Genomic DNA, 16,024 nt, shown 5'->3' with positions numbered 1-16,024 from the left:
TTGTCACAGGCCGGCTCATAGCCTGTGGCAAGAGTGAGGGGACACAAACACCAAGTATAGGCCAATCAAAAGAAGAGTTTATTATAAATCAAAAACTAGTAACTTTAAACAAAGAAAAGGAATGAGGTGTGCGAATGTCATAGTGTAAGGTGTATGTAAGGTGCATGGTTGAGTGAATCTGTATGTGTAAACATGACTGAGTGTGAACAACGTAAAACCTTCAAAGGAACAAACAAAACAGGATCATACCTGGAGGAGCAGAGAGAAAAAACAGAAGTGGTTAGAGGCCTTCTTATACCTAGAGCCCAGGTGGCTCCAATTGCTAAAGACCCTCCTCTGCCTGCAGGAGGAACCGCCCCTGCAAGGCCGAGGAGGAGCCGTGACACCCCCCTCCTTAAGATGAGGGTCCAACCCTCAGCCCCAAAATTTGGCCCACATTGAAAACAATCCAAACAGTTCCCTCAAAATACAACAAAAAGAATACCCGTCCTGGCTCCTAACAGTCACCCTGTGTCCCCCGCCTGACTGTCCATACCTCAAACTCTGCAGCCCTGGTACCTAGGGAGTAAATTAAGAGAAAAGAGGCGCAGACAACCCGTAGGGGTCAACAGAAAGAACATACCAACTAGGTTACAGGAGCACGGGACAGAGCGTCAGCAATGATATTATCCTTGCCACTAATATGTCTAATATCAAGGTTGAACGGTTGCAGGAACAAAGCCCAATGCATCAAACGCTGGTTGGGATTTTGCAAGGACTTCAAAAAAATTAGGGGGTTGTGGTCAGTGAAAACAGTTAAAGGGGTCAAACCGGAACCAACATAGACCTCGAAGTGCTGTAGAGCCCAAATGAGACCTAAAGCCTCCTTTTCAATCACAGAATAGTTCTGCTGATACTTATTAAATTTCCGGGAGAAGAAACTGACTGGACACTCAACTTGGTCATCATTTTCCTGGAGAAGCACAGCCCCAGCACCGATTTGACTGGCATCTACCTGTAATTTATAAGGTTTCTCGAAATTTGGTGCTGCCAACACAGGCGACAAACACAGAAGAGCCTTAACTGCATCAAATGCCTCTTGACAGTGGGTGGACCAAATGAATTCAGCTTTAGCCTTCAACAAATTTGTCAGTGGGGACACTACTACCGAAAAGTTTTTACAGAAAGCACGGTAGTACCCCGCCATTCCCAGGAAGCGCACAAGTTCCTTCTTTGTAGAGGGCTGTGGAAACTGCTTCACAGCCTGGACTTTTGCTTCCACGGGACAAACAAAACCCTGACCAACCACCTTGCCTAGGTATGTGACTGTAGCTTTGGCAAACTCACACTTTGCCAAATTGATGGTCAACCTGGCCCACACCAGTCTTTGAAACAAGGCTTGCACTCTGCAGATATGCTCCTCCCATGAGTCAGAGTAGACGACCACGTCATCCAAATATACGGCACAGCCTTCCAGACCTGAGACCACACGATTCATCAGCCGTTGGAAGGTGGCTGGAGCATTCCGCAAACCGAAAGGCATCACTGTGTACGAGAATAAGCCAAATGGTGTTATAAAAGCAGCAATCTCACCAGCCCTTTTGGTAAGGGGCACTTGCCAATATCCCTTTAAAAGATCAAATTTGCTAACAAACTTTGCAGACCCAACTTGATCAATACAATCCTCCATCCTAGGAAGAGGTTAAAGGTCTGCTTTGGTAACATTGTTAATTTTTCTATAATCAGTGCAGGGTCTGAAAGTGGAATCAGACTTTTTTACAAGAAGACAGGGGGAAGCCCAATCGGAACAACATGGCTCAGCAATACCATTGTCCAACATATACTGTACCTCTGTTTCCAATTTTAGTCTCTTCTCCTCAGGTACACGGTAAAATCTCTGTTTGATAGGCTTCGCATCTCCGATGTCTATGTCATGCTCTAGTAAATGGGTTTGTGATGGAGTGTCAGAAAACAAAACATTGTAGTTTCTAATTAGAGTTACCAATTCATCACGTTTCTCCAAATCTAAATGATCTACCAAAACCCCAAGGTTTTGCAAAGTCTGGGAGTTTTTCAACCGACCCTGCAGGACTTCATCAGAAACCCTAATGACCTCCTCCTCTCCCCCATCCACAAAGTTTAAGCCACAAGATACAGTGACTGGAGCAGCAGTCAACGCTGACTTCACTACTCGAGTTCCCTCCACTTTGCTTTGATCACGGGAGTGATAACATTTTAACAGGTTCACATGGCATAATTTAGAGGACTTCCTATACCCCGGAGTTTCAATAAGATAGTTCAAATCTGACACTTTGCGCAACACATTAAAAGGACCACAGTATTTTGCCTGAAAAGGTGAACTTACAAGAGGCAAAAGAGCAAGTACACGATCACCGGGAGTAAACTCACGCAACTCCGCCTGTCGGTCATATCTCAATTTCATTTTCTTTTGAGAACATTTTAGCTTTTCTTTCGCCAGTTCTCCAGCTCTATACAACTTCAGCCTAAATCCATTTACATAGTCAATGAGGTTCCGAGGTGGTTCTTCAGGCAAACAACCATCCTGCAGCACTGCTAAAGGCCCCCGTACCTTATGACCAAACACCAAATCATTTGGGCTGAACCCTGTGCTCTCCTGTACTACCTCACGAGCAGATAGTAGTAACCAAGGTAACCCCTCCTCCCAATCTGCAGACAGTTCTGTACAGTACGAACGAAGCAAAGATTTTAAAGTTTGGTGAAATCGTTCCAAAGCTCCCTGGCTCTGGGCATGGAACGCAGTAGACTTGTTGTGTTTAACTTTTAGCTGTTTGAGAACCTGAGCAAATAAATGGGAGGTAAAGTTAGAACCCCGATCTGACTGGATGATTTTTGGAATTCCAAATGTAGAAATGAATTGAGTTAATGCTTTAACTACTGCTTTTGAAGTTATGGTACGCAAGGGAAAAGCTGCCGGATATCTCGTTGCGTGACACATAAGTTAATAAGTAGTTATGACCTGACTTAGACCGTGGTAAAGGCCCAACACAATCGATAATAAGATGCTCAAAAGGTTGTCCTATGGCTGGTATTGGATACAAAGGAGCTGGCTTCACAACCTGGTTTGGCTTGCTTGTGCGCTGACACGTAGGACAAGTTTTAATAAACTGAGCTACAGCTCGCTTTAAACGAGGCCAGAAAAAATGCCTGAGTATGCGATCATAAGTTTTACGAACACCCATGTGACCTGCCACCTCACCATGTGAAGTTTGCAACACTTTGTTTCGCAAAACAGTAGGTACAACTATCTGAAAAACTGGTTCGCCTAGACCCTGAACAGAGTGTGGAACCCATTTCCTGACCAACAGTCCCTCAAGAAGAAAATAGCACTGAGCATTATTCCTCACCGCTGCCTCAGGAACAACTCTATCAAACAGATCAGTTAAGGTAGTATCGGCCTTTTGCTCAGCTATCAATGACTCTCTAGAACTAGTCAACTGTTCAGTTTGGAGTTTAACTGGCAACTCGAGACTTTCTGGCTTACTCTCAATCTTCTTGAGTGCGGCAGAGCGGGTAACAGCACACCCTGGAAATACCTCAGGAGACACACAACTGTATTCTGGAGATACCTTTGCAGGGGGCACTGAAGGTTGCTTCTTAAAGATGTTTATTTTGCCATCCGCCCACACCTTACTACCTGCCGAGTCATTCCCCAGAATCATGTGTATTCCCTCTACTGGCAACTGGGGTCTAACCCCAACCGCTACATCACCCGCTACCAGACCACATTTTAGAGTTACTACATGTAAAGGGGAAGAGAATGGAACTAAACCCATGCCACGTACCATTACACAACTGCCAGTATCAGACACCTTAGAGAAAGGCAAAATGGACTCCAAAATAAAAGAATCCAAAGCTCCAGTGTCTCTCAAGATCCTAATTGGAACATTGTGGTTGCCATCTACCAGCGACACCACACCATCCGAAACAAAAGCTGAAAAGTCACCTTGGTGAGATTGAGAACCAAACTCAACTTTTGGCTGAAAAAACTCACCCTGATGGTCAGAGGCTGTACCAGAAACGGCCATCACAGCCGGTTTAGCTTGAGCTAACTTCTTTGATCTAAGTAACGGACAATCTTTCTTCCAATGTCCTTCAACTAAACAGTAGCGACAGGTATTATCTTTTAATGGTGCTTTAGGTCCCCCAAAACCAAACTTCTGTGGCCTTTGGAACGAAGCTCCAGAAAAAGGTGACTTACTATTCCTAGGAGTAAAGTTTTTAAAGTGCATATCACCATTTGACTCAAAATGGCTTTTATGGGTTAACCTGTGCTCATCTGCAAGGACTGCTGCATCACTTGGCGACTTAACTTTTCGCTCATTAATGTATGTAGCAACCTGGTCAGATACAGAGTTTTTGAACTGTTCTAACACGATCAAGTTAGACAGATCCTCAAAAGTACTAGCTTCAGTAGCTGTACACCAACGATTAAATGCAGAAGTCAAATCGCGAACAAATTCAGAATAAGTCTGCGAATCTTGTTTCTTCCTGTAACGAAAACGTTGACGATATGCCTCTGGTACGAGCTCGTAGACCTTCAGAACTGCTGATTTAACTTTAGCATAAACTTTACAGTCAGCTACACTCAGTGCTGAAAAAGCCTCACGTGCCTTACCTGTAAGTGCACATTGCAACAACATAGTCATGTCCAGATCTGACCAAGCTCTAGCTTCTGCAATACGATCAAATAGCGTAAAGTATGTGTCTGGATCTGACTCATCAAATTTAGGCAACAAACGAAGATTCTGTGAAACGTCAAACTGTTGTACTCCTTCTGGTCTATTTACATTCCGCAATCGTGCTATCTCTAACTGCATTTGCAACAGCTCCCGCTGCTGCTCAAAAGTTAATGAAAGGCTAGACTGAAAACTTGCACCCTCACTAACAGAGTTATCCCAAAGAACACCTATTTCTCTAAGACCCTGCTTTAATCTAGCTTTGACAGACTCTTTAAGATTTCCATCATCAATCTCAATCTTATAATGGTCAGCAATTTCAATTAACTGCTCCTTAGTACACAATTCCAAAGCTACCTCTGAAGGAGTTTGAACAATACCACTTAGAATAGAAGCCATTTTCCTCAACCAATACAACTATTACCAACTCTGAGGGAAAAAAAAAATGTACACAATTCACCTACTGCCAGTCTGGGTTTAAGGACAGGAGCCACACCCCACTATTCTCCAAAAAAAACTAACTAACTGGCCCCTAGTCTTCGTGCAGTCACATGTGGTGGGTTTTTATGCACACAAAACCAGCAGAGTGGAAAGACAACCAGAAGCTGGCTGCCCCCCCACATCCACGGAGGTGCTCCCGAGCCGATGTAGGGGAAAAGGAAACAAGGGAAGCTCTACCCACGTTCACTGCCACCTAAAACAAAAACACTACGAGCCTCCTATTGATACTCGCTGATAAGCCTCAAAAGGAGAGGACTCCCATCTGAACAAAACCCCAGAAAAAGCAGAGTGAATTGTGAACTCAAACTATAAAGCTAACCAAACAAAAGGAAGACCTGGCTCTCAATGCTCTCTCCAACAATATTGGCCAAACTAAAGCATCCCCTCAACAAAAAGTGTGGCAATCTAACCTAACATGATTAACCCAAGTTAACCACAAAACAATAATCAACATGAACCAAACTTCAAGTAAACAAATATAATCAATGACAAAGCCAAAACAATCTAGACAAAACCTTAACCAAATAAGGCAAACTATTAGAGTACTCAAATACTAACGACTAAAGTATAATTAACTTTAACTTAAGGACGAGCCCCCATTTGTCACAGGCCGGCTCATAGCCTGTGGCAAGAGTGAGGGGACACAAACACCAAGTATAGGCCAATCAAAAGAAGAGTTTATTATAAATCAAAAACTAGTAACTTTAAACAAAGAAAAGGAATGAGGTGTGCGAATGTCATAGTGTAAGGTGTATGTAAGGTGCATGGTTGAGTGAATCTGTATGTGTAAACATGACTGAGTGTGAACAACGTAAAACCTTCAAAGGAACAAACAAAACAGGATCATACCTGGAGGAGCAGAGAGAAAAAACAGAAGTGGTTAGAGGCCTTCTTATACCTAGAGCCCAGGTGGCTCCAATCGCTAAAGACCCTCCTCTGCCTGCAGGAGGAACCGCCCCTGCAAGGCCGAGGAGGAGCCGTGACACGGTGAAAGAGGAAAGTGAGGCGAAAGAGGTGAGGTCGGTGGGACGCGAGAAGTAGGAAGTGGGTTTGAGAAGGAGGAGCGTATGTCGGCTATTTTCTTGGTGAAGTAGTTGACAAGTCTCCCGGAAGAAGGGTGGAGGGGTAGGAGGTTTGAGGAGATTGGAGAAGATCGAGAAGAGGTTTTTTGGGGTTAGAAAATGAAGATTCAATTTTGGATTGGTAGAAAGAGCTTTTGGCAGCAGAGATAGAAGCAAAAAACGAGGAGAGGAGAGATTGAAATTTAAGCAGGTCGTCAGGTCGTTTATATTTACGCCATCTCCTTTCCGACGCTCCCATGGTGGCTCTCATGGCACGCTGCGGTTGAGACAGCCACGGAGCCGGAGGGGATTTGCCAGTCCGTCAACATCTAACGGCTCTTTCCAAACAAGCCGGCCCCAAAAAAGTGAAGTGTCCTCATATTGTGGTCGAGTGTTGCAGATCATCCGGCTCAAATGAGGAAGCCCGTGAGGAAGAGCGGAGGAGGTGACTCCCTCTGAAGTACAGCGGATACATCCAGAGTTTTTATGCAGTTTGTTTGTTGCTGCATCAGATCATTGAATGCAGAAACGATTTACTAATATAATGTCGGCGTCACAAATGCATCATGGGAAATTACTGACTTAATTAAGCATTTAGTGACGAATGAGAGACAAGAAGGACGAGGAAGTGACTCTTTATCAACAAGAGGAAGTAGAATCATCATTTGTCTTTAAGACAGGATCACGGCTACAATTACATTACAGGTCATTTAGCAGACGCTTTTATCCAAAGCGACCTACATTACATTTTTAACCCATGGCTCTTTTACATTTTTGCCCAGGGAGCAATTAGAGGTTAGGTGTCTTGCTCAGGGACACTTTCGAAATGGAACATGAGGCAGTCAGGACTCGAACGACCAACCTTGTGCTTCCCAGCACACCCTCTCTAGCCCCTGCGCCACGACGATGTTACATAGTAACGTAACATCGTAGAAAAGAGAAAACTTTCCAGCTGGCCGTAGCAGGAGCACCTGCCACTGGGATTCCAGGGCCGGTGCCAGGTAGGCAATTCCTACTACCACAGCAGGTTGCTCTAGCCGGTGCACACGGTACCGGGATGCTGGCACCCCCCACTGTTCTCACCCAGCCACCCCAACGACTCGGCGTACCCCTCGGCACCAGGATGCCAAGCTTTCACACCTCCCAGTTGCGCTATACGTAGCCAAGAGTTGGTACTAGAATCCCCAGGATGCCGCTCGTCCCCGAGTCCATTCGAGACCCATTCCACACTCCACTCGCCCTCAGTCCCTCAAAGTATACCACTGGTACATCCGCTCGGATCTCAAAGATCTTCAAGCCGCTCATCACACCTCACACATTTTTTGGGGGTTGCCCGTGCCCGGGTGCCACGGCGGATCCCCACAACCCATCCGACCGCCACACGTATCAACTTACAAATCCTATCGCTCACATCTCGCAAATAAAACTGTTAAACAGTTCAGTTGGTGCGCGTGGACCTTGCTAGTGAAATTGTCTCTGGTGTTAAATCCAGATGCTTGATGTCAGTGTGAACTTCACACCTGCTCATGTCCGCCTTAAGTGCATAAAAGAAGCAACAAGTGACGTATGAGAGACGAGAGGGACGAGGAAGTGACTCTTTATCAACAAGAGGAAGTAGATTCATCCTTTGTCTTTAAGACGGAAGAAGCAGCGAGACGAGAGACGGAGAGGAACCATGGCTGAATTCAGAGGGATTCAAACCTCTTTGTTCTTGATTCTGATGCTTCAGTTTACAGGTAAGAACACATAGAATGTGTGTATGACTACAGAAACACTAGAAAGATCATTTACTAATATATTCATGTTATTTATGAGCAAAGCTTCATTTAAAGACGACACACAAGTCGTCTGTTTGTTTCCATCCAGGTGAATCGTGAGTTTAATGAACTCTTAGAAACCAACAATGAGGCACATTTGTAAACTGTTGTTGTGTCTAAAATGATCTTCACACTGACACTAAAAGTCATGTTTTATTTCTCCTTGTTCCTTTTACTTCTCTCTCATCTTCTTAGAAGCAGCAACAAGACAACATGTCACTGTCAGAGATGGAGATGAAGTCACTTTGCCTTGTAACAGTGTGACTGAGGACCAGAACAACTGTGACTCTACTGTGTGGCTCTTCACTTATTTAAGAAGCAGCTCAGCAGTAGTTCTGGTTAGAAACGGGCAGATTGAAAAAGCCAAAGCTGAATCAGACAGACTGAGTGTTTCACAGAACTGTTCTCTGGTTATGAAGAAGGTCACACTTGGAGATGTTGGCCTTTATGTCTGCAAACAGGTCAGACCAGGAGGACAATATGAAGATGCTGAGGTTTATCTGTCTGTTGTTTCCAGTGAGTATTTATATCATAATGTTTATAAACATTTGGATTAATATTGTAGGATATTAGAAATAAATTGACGACCCGGTTCAGAAAATTAATAGGATGCATATAGTGTACACCAGAATACAGCCATGATTGTGAAACTGTGTAATCAATAAAGTAATGACAATATTGTAAAACCACTGTAAATCTGCAACTGTAATAGAATGATATCAATGTACAGTTATGATTGTATTTGATGCAATGCAATCAAATACATTGAACTCACCAGAAGACCACTCCCAGAGGTGTGGACACTGACTTTCACACCTTTAAGCATTGTTATAAATACCTGTAGGAACCATTGTTCTCGAGTTCGCTGGTGGAGGCGACAGACGGGCACTAGGGGGGGTCAAAGGACTGACCTGGGGCCTTACACTTTAAACCCATGGCTTTTACATTTTGCCCGGGGAGCAATTAGGGGTTAGGTGTCTTGCTCAGGGACACTTCGACTTGAGACGTGGGGCAGCCGGGACTCGAACCACCAACCTTGCGGTTCCCAGCGCACCCGCTCTACCCCCTGCACCACGACCACCCTTAATAATGATTTCAGTACTTAAGTTCCTCTTCTTTCTCTCATAATGTCTCCGTCTCTACCAGTGACTGAAGAGACGAACAGAGACGAGGTGACGTTAAGATGCTCTGTGTGGACGTATGAACGATGTCCACGCACAGTGAAGTGGACTAATGGTGGTCAAGATGTGGACAAAGACAACGAAGAAGTGAAGACATCACAGGATTCCTGCTTCGCCTCTCTGTCCTTTAAGACTTCTCACTTCTTTTACACATCAAGCTTCACTTCATTGACGTGTGAAGTGACCGATGGAGACAAAGTGATGCAATTTTCTCCCCCAGGTGATAAAACAGGTAAGAATATTCTGAAGTCACTTCCATTCTGTTTTTAGTGAATTGTAAGTTTCATTTATTTAGTTGTGTTGTTTTCATTTGTTCAGGTGAAGACACAACAACAACAACCACTGAGGACACAAAAGCAGGAGACACAACGACAACTTCAGCAATCAGAGAAGCTTTAGCAGAACCACAAAGTAGAGACTCTACGTGTTTGTGTCTTCATGTAGAATCTCTCTTCCTCTCAGTATTTTCATCCTCTCACATTTAATGATTTAATACATTTGTTTTCAGTGGTCTTTTTTTATTTAAATTCTTTGAGACAAAAAATACGTTTTCTCTGTAGTTTAAGACTTGAATGTTTATAAATGTCTTTTTAGAGCTTTTCTGGTGAGTTTTACCAAACATTTAAGTTTTTTATGTAACTAAATATGAGTAAAGTAGATATTTAAGACTAAATGCACATAAATATGTGTGTGATTGTCGTTGCAGGCGGGTGGAGGCTCGTCTCCGTGTCCGTTGGATTAGCAGCACTCATAATAATACTTGTAGTCGTCAACATGTGGATTAGAATTAAAGGTGAAGAAGCTGAAGACATTTTGATGAGAGACGTCTTTTGCTGGTGAAACTAAAGCGACTCTTTCTTTTGTCTCCAGAGAGGAAAACACAGACGGAAGAAAACGCTGTGAGTCTTTAACAAGTTAACAATGAAACGCTTCATCGCTTCATGACGTTCTTATCTGCAGTATTTCTTCACTCCAACACGAGTCGCTTTAGAGCTTCTAGCAGCTAACGGTGCTAACGGCCCACCAATGCTAGCAGAGCTAACACTTAGCGACTGAATTCACAGTGTCCACATGAGGGGGAACCGCAGGGTGATGCTACATGGAGGGTGGAGCACGTCAGAGAGGTGGGGGTGTAAAGTGTGGCTTTGTGATGTTTCTCACAGGTGCGTTATGATGCAGAAGATGACACAGTGAACTATGAAAACATGAGACCTGCTGGTGGAGTTTGAGCAACACGTCTGCAGATCAGCTCCACCACCATCTTCATGGTGTCCCAGCTGCTGATGTGGAGCCAGATGTTGTCCTTCATTGGGCTGCTGAGGTCCAATATTGATCAATCATTCTCTGTCATGTGAGCGAGCGACTTGCAGCTGGTGGTTCCTTCTCTCTGGGAACAAATGACTTCATTAGTAAAACATATTTACACAGACGGGAATCAGCTGAGACTAAAGTCTGAATCTGAATATGATCCAAAGGAGTGATGAAGCATTGTTTGTTTTTTGTTTTTTTTGTTTTTTAGGAAATTTTTTATTTTATGAATTTGTCTGCAGCAGCTGGATTTTAACTTTTCTTAACTTTGTTTGTCTTCCAGCTGATCATTTCAGTGTTGATCTTAACATTTTCAGTTTGATGTGTGAAGCTGCAGCAGCTGGAGCTCAGTTTCACGTCTGTGTGAACAGAATAACTCTCTTTGATCCACTTTCATTCAGCATTCACATGTTTGTTGGGATGTGTTTGTGTTTCAGTAACTTGTCTTTATAATATGTGATAACAATAAATAAAGACAGCGTCATGCTACACTGTGCTGCCTGTTTTATTACAATATTTTAACATTATTTCATTCCAGTGAAACACCTGCAGGCCACATTTGGGTGGAAAAAGTGTTGTATGAAGAATTTCTTTCATATCTAAATTTGAAAATGATATTAAAATATTGGCTCCCCGTGTTAAACGTTGCTGCCGTGTTTGGGAGTGTCTCTTTTTTTATTGTTGATGGGAAACAAGATGCAGTTTCATCCAGAAGTGCGTTTTACGTTAGTGATGAAACATTGTAGAAAACACAATTTGACACAAAAAGGAACCAACTGAACATGAAAGCAGCGCAGGACTTTCACCCAGGAGGCAGCGAACGGGCCGACCTCACACTTCACCCCCCCAACGACCTCCATCCACCTCTTCGCTTCACGTCATGTTTCTGTGCTGCTTTCAACATCTGGAGCTGCACGCCATCATTTCAACATCTAACGGCTCTTTCCAAACAAGCCGGCCCCAAAAAAGTGAAGTGTCCTCATATCGTGGTCGAGTGTTGCAGATCATCCGGCTCAAATGAGGACGCTCGTGAGGAGGAGGAGAGGAGGAGGTGACTCCCTCTGAAGTACAGCGGATACATCCAGAGGTCCTCAGTGAGGAGAAGAGGAGGAACCATGGCTGAATTCAGAGGGATTAAAGCCTCTTTCTTCCTGATTCTGATGCTTCAGTTTACAGGTAAGAACACATAGAATGTGTGTATGACTACAGAAACATCATTTATTAATATTAGTGTTATTTTATAACAAACCCTTTAAAGAAGTCACCAGTAGTCTGCTTGTTTCGTGAATCGTGAGTTTAATGAACTCTTGTGTGGATGTCTTGGAGACATCAAAACTTGGATGACCGGCAACTTCCTCATGCTAAACTCAGAAAAAACGGAAGTTATCCTGATAGGCCCAGAGCGCCTTCGCAGCCAGCTGTCACGTGATACAGTTTTTATGGATGGAATTGCTCTGGTACCCAGCTGCACCGTCAGGAATCTGGGAGTTCTCTTCGACCAGGATATGACCTTCAACTCGCATATAAAGAAGACTTCAAGGACTGCCTATTTTCATCTACGTAACATATCAAAAATCAGGAACTTCCTGTCTCAAAGTGATTTTGTCACTTCCAGACTGGACTACTGTAATTCTTTGTTATCAGGCTGCTCTTGTAAATCTCTTAAGCCTCTCCAGTTGATTCAGAATGCTGCAGCACGTGTATTAACAAGAACTAAGAAAAGGGATCATATCACTCCTGTATTAACTTCTCTGCACTGCCTCCCTGTTAAATCAAGAATAGATTTTAAGGTACTTCTCCTCACCTACAAGGCACTTGCTGGTGAGGCACCGTTGTATCTTCAAGAGCTTGTAACACCTTATTGCCCTACAAGGCAGCTGCGCTCCATAGATGCTGGGCTACTTGTTGTTCCTTGGTTTTAAAAAGTAGGCTGGGGGCCAGAGCCTTCAGTTATCAAGCTCCTCTTGGAACCAGGTTCCACTTTCAGTCCGGGGGGCAGATTCGGTCAGCTCTTTTAAAGAAAAACTTAAAACGTTCCTCTTTGACTCTGCCTATAGTTAGGGCTGGCTCAGGTTAGTCCGGACCAGCCCTTAGTTAAGCTGCTATAGGCTTAGACTGCCGGGGGACTTCTTAGGACACACCAAGCTCCTCTCTCACGCTCTCGTTCTACCATAATTCAAGTTTTATTAATGCACATGACTAATTCAGCTTCTTTCCGGGAGTTTTTTTTTTGTGCTTTCTCCCCTATCAGGTCTCCGTAGATCGTGGTTCCTTCAGGACCCTGGTCCTGACACCTACCGTGGCCATGCTGACGCCTGCTGCTGCCATCATCATCATCATCATCATTATTTTAGATATTAATCATATTACTGTACTCATAAACCAACATTACCCTCTCCTAAAGTCTCTGTGCTCTCCCTCCCCACAGGCTTCTGTGGATGGTGGTTCTATCTGATGGTGGTTGCCCCTGCAGTGGTCCTGCTGTGCGCCTGGCTTACTACTCACAATTACATGAATAATTTCTGTCATAGGAATTGCATGTATTATACATTGTCCATTCTGTACACATGGCATCCATTGTAGTCTGTCCATCCCGGGAGTGGGATCCCTCCTCTGACGTTCTCCCTAAGGTTTCTTCCCTTTTTTCCCTCTTGGAATGTTTTTTTCATTTTTTGGGGAGTTTTTCCTGTGCCGATGGAGGGTTTCGGGGCAGAGGATGTCGTATGTGTACAGACTGTAAAGCCCTCTGAGGCAAATTTGTAATTTGCGATTATGGGCTATACAAAATAAAATGAATTGAATTGAATTTAATTGATCTCTGCAGACACTAAGTCGTTTTTATTTCTCCTTACTCTCTTAATGTCTCTCTCATCTTCTCAGCATCAGCATCAGGACAAAGTTTCACCGTCAGAGAGGGGGAGGAAGTCACTTTTCCTTGTGGCAATTTGATCGTTGATAAAACATGCGGAGCCACTGAGTGGGTCCGGGGTGATTTTAACCAACGAGCAGAAATTCTGGTTGCAAACGGGAAGGTTGTTGAAACGGGTGAATCAGACAGACTCAGCGTTTCAGAGGATTGTTCTCTGGTCCTAAAGAAGGTCAAAGGTCGAGACGTTGGTCGTTACGGCTGCAGACAGGTCACATCAGGAGAAACAGAGCGTGGATTCGCTCATGTTTTCCTGTCTGCCGTCACCAGTGAGTATTTACATAATGTACTGAAACATTATGGACTTGATATTTGTATTGGGGGCCTCTGATGTAGAGACACAGCGAGGTGCTCCAGGGGACGGAGACATGAAGACATCAGTCTTTCTGCTTCGCCACTGCGCCCTTATATATTTTACTAGGTGGAGATACAACAACAACAACAACAACACCAACCGGACCAACCGGATCAACATCAACCGGACCAACCGGATCAACACCAACCGGACCAACACCAACCCAATCAGAAGGTTGGAAAAAAAGTAGCTTCCTGAATGTATAATACATCTAGCAGCTGTGGTGTAATTCCTGAAATTTTTCCTCACAAACTTCCAGTAACTCGTAACAAGCGTTTTGAAATCAACGTCGTCCTTCACAGGAAACTTCTCAGTTCGGTTCAGCTGAAGATTCTGAGTAGAAACAAGTTCCGCTGTGTTACATTACATCACATTACATGTCATTTAGCTGACGCTTTTATCCAAAGCGACTTACAATAAGTGCATTCAACCATAGGGTACAAACTCAGGAGAACAAGAAAGAGCAATTTCCTCAAATAAGCCAACTTACAATTTGCTATAGATGAGTGGCGTTATAAGTACAATGTAAGTGCTACAATTTGTTAGTCTTTTAGTGGAGGTGGAGTCTGAAGAGGTGTGTCTTTAGTCTGAAGATGTGAAGGCTCTCTGCGGTCCTGGTGTCTTCAGAGAGCTCGTTCCACCATTTCGGAGCAAGGACAGCAAAGAGTCGAGACCTTGTCGAGTGTTTTGCTCTCAGTGAGGGAGGGACGAGCAGTTTAGCAGATGCAGAGCGGAGAGTGCGGGTCGGGATGTCGGGTTTGACCATGTCCTGGATGTAAGCTGGACCCGATCCATTCACAGCATGGTACATGAGCACCATTGTTTAGAACTGGATGCGGGCAGCCACCGGTACCAGTGAAGAGAGCGAAGGAGTGGAGTAGTGTGGGAGAATTTTGGAAGGTTAAAGACCAGTCGAGCTGCTGCATTCGGGATGAGCTGCAGAGGTCGATTGGCGGTGGCAGGGAGACCTGCAGGAGGGAGTTGCAGTAGTCCAGGCGTGAGATGACAAGAGCCTGAATCAGTACCTGGGCAGCCTTCTGAGTGAGAAGAGGACGTATTCTCCTGATGATGTAGAGCGCGTATCTACAGGATCGTGTTGTTGCTGTGATGTTGGGAGTCAGGGAGAGTTGGCTGTCGATTGTGACGCCGAGGTTCCTAGCGGTTAAAGTGGGCGTTAACACGGAGTTGCCAAAGTTGACCGTCAGGTCCTGGGTCGGAGAGTCTTTTCCCGGAAAGAAAAGTAGTTTGGTCTTGTCGGGGTTGATGTTCAGATGGTGGGCGGACCACTGAGAGATGTCAGTCAGACAGGCAGAGATCCGTGCCGCCACCTGAGTGTCCGAGTGAGGGCAGGAGAGAATTAGTTGTGTGTCATTGGCATAGCTGTGGTAGGAGAAGCCATGCGAGCGAATGACAGCTCCGAGAGAATTGGTGTAGAGCGAGAAGAGGAGGGGACCCAGGACGGAACCCTGAGGAACTCCCGTAGTAAGAGGACAAGGTTTGTGTTTGTTTGTTTTAATTCGTCCGGTTAGGAAGCACCAACAGCGTCACAGACACACAACGATCACATTTCGATGTTTTTTCTCTATTATCTGAGCTCCTCACCTTCATCGCTGGAGGCGTGAAAGCTGCCGTGTTTACCGCAGTAGAAGAAGGGAAACCCGCACGTTGACACCTTCTCGCTGCTGGTGACAGGTGACACCTGTGAAGGCGGTTCCTCCCTGGACTCCGTGACGTTGGTCCTGCGTGTGGCCGAGCTGCTGCTGGTCACCGTCGTCCTGGTTCTTCTCGCCGCCGGCCGCGGTGAGGAGCCTCTCTCCCGCTTCACGCCGACTCACACGAGCCTCCAGCTGACATGTGGTTTGTTCTGCAGGGAACCAGAGGCTGACCCAGTACGGCGCCCTGAGATGGAGGTCAGAGAAGGTGCGTGTGTGGGGGGGGCGGGCAGTGATGGCCGGTGAATTGGTGGTTGCCGGCGGTTACCGGCTGAGCGACGGCCCCCCCTCGCCCCCCCCTGAGAAGAGGCTGCGGCGGCTGCACATCTGTCATCCCACGCATGTTGAATGCTTTCAGGAGAAGCTTTTTCCTGCATTGGAAGATCTACAGAACACAACTTGTTACAACTTCTTTTGCTGATAGTGTTTTATTTTGTAAGCTTCCTGTTGGTCTTCAGTCCGATGG

The 16,024-nt window shown here is 45.0% G+C and overlaps 1 protein-coding gene across 3 annotated transcripts; it reads left to right on the top strand.

Annotated features, from left to right (window-relative positions):
* Window positions 1-7,836: 7,836 nt before the first annotated feature.
* Window positions 7,837-11,054, top strand: LOC120808267 (uncharacterized). 3 transcript variants are annotated; one of them, XM_078093513.1, is made up of 7 exons: window positions 7,837-7,995; window positions 8,272-8,592; window positions 9,223-9,477; window positions 9,576-9,668; window positions 9,964-10,050; window positions 10,128-10,156; window positions 10,421-11,054. In XM_078093513.1, exons 1-7 carry the CDS (start codon window positions 7,935-7,937, stop codon window positions 10,484-10,486), a joined length of 912 nt encoding a protein of 303 aa, XP_077949639.1. In that variant the 5' UTR covers window positions 7,837-7,934; the 3' UTR covers window positions 10,487-11,054. The 3 variants fall into 3 exon arrangements, with proteins under 3 accessions (XP_077949639.1, XP_077949638.1, XP_077949640.1); XM_078093512.1 differs by having other exon boundaries at window positions 9,223-9,489; XM_078093514.1 differs by lacking the exon at window positions 9,576-9,668 and having other exon boundaries at window positions 9,223-9,489.
* Window positions 11,055-16,024: the final 4,970 nt, after the last annotated feature.

The sequence above is a fragment of the Gasterosteus aculeatus genome, chromosome 18 (assembly GCF_964276395.1).
Source record: "Gasterosteus aculeatus chromosome 18, fGasAcu3.hap1.1, whole genome shotgun sequence".
NCBI lineage: Eukaryota > Metazoa > Chordata > Actinopteri > Perciformes > Gasterosteidae > Gasterosteus > Gasterosteus aculeatus.
Note: the sequence above shows the minus strand (reverse complement) of the source record. Positions and strands in the feature narration are given on the sequence as shown.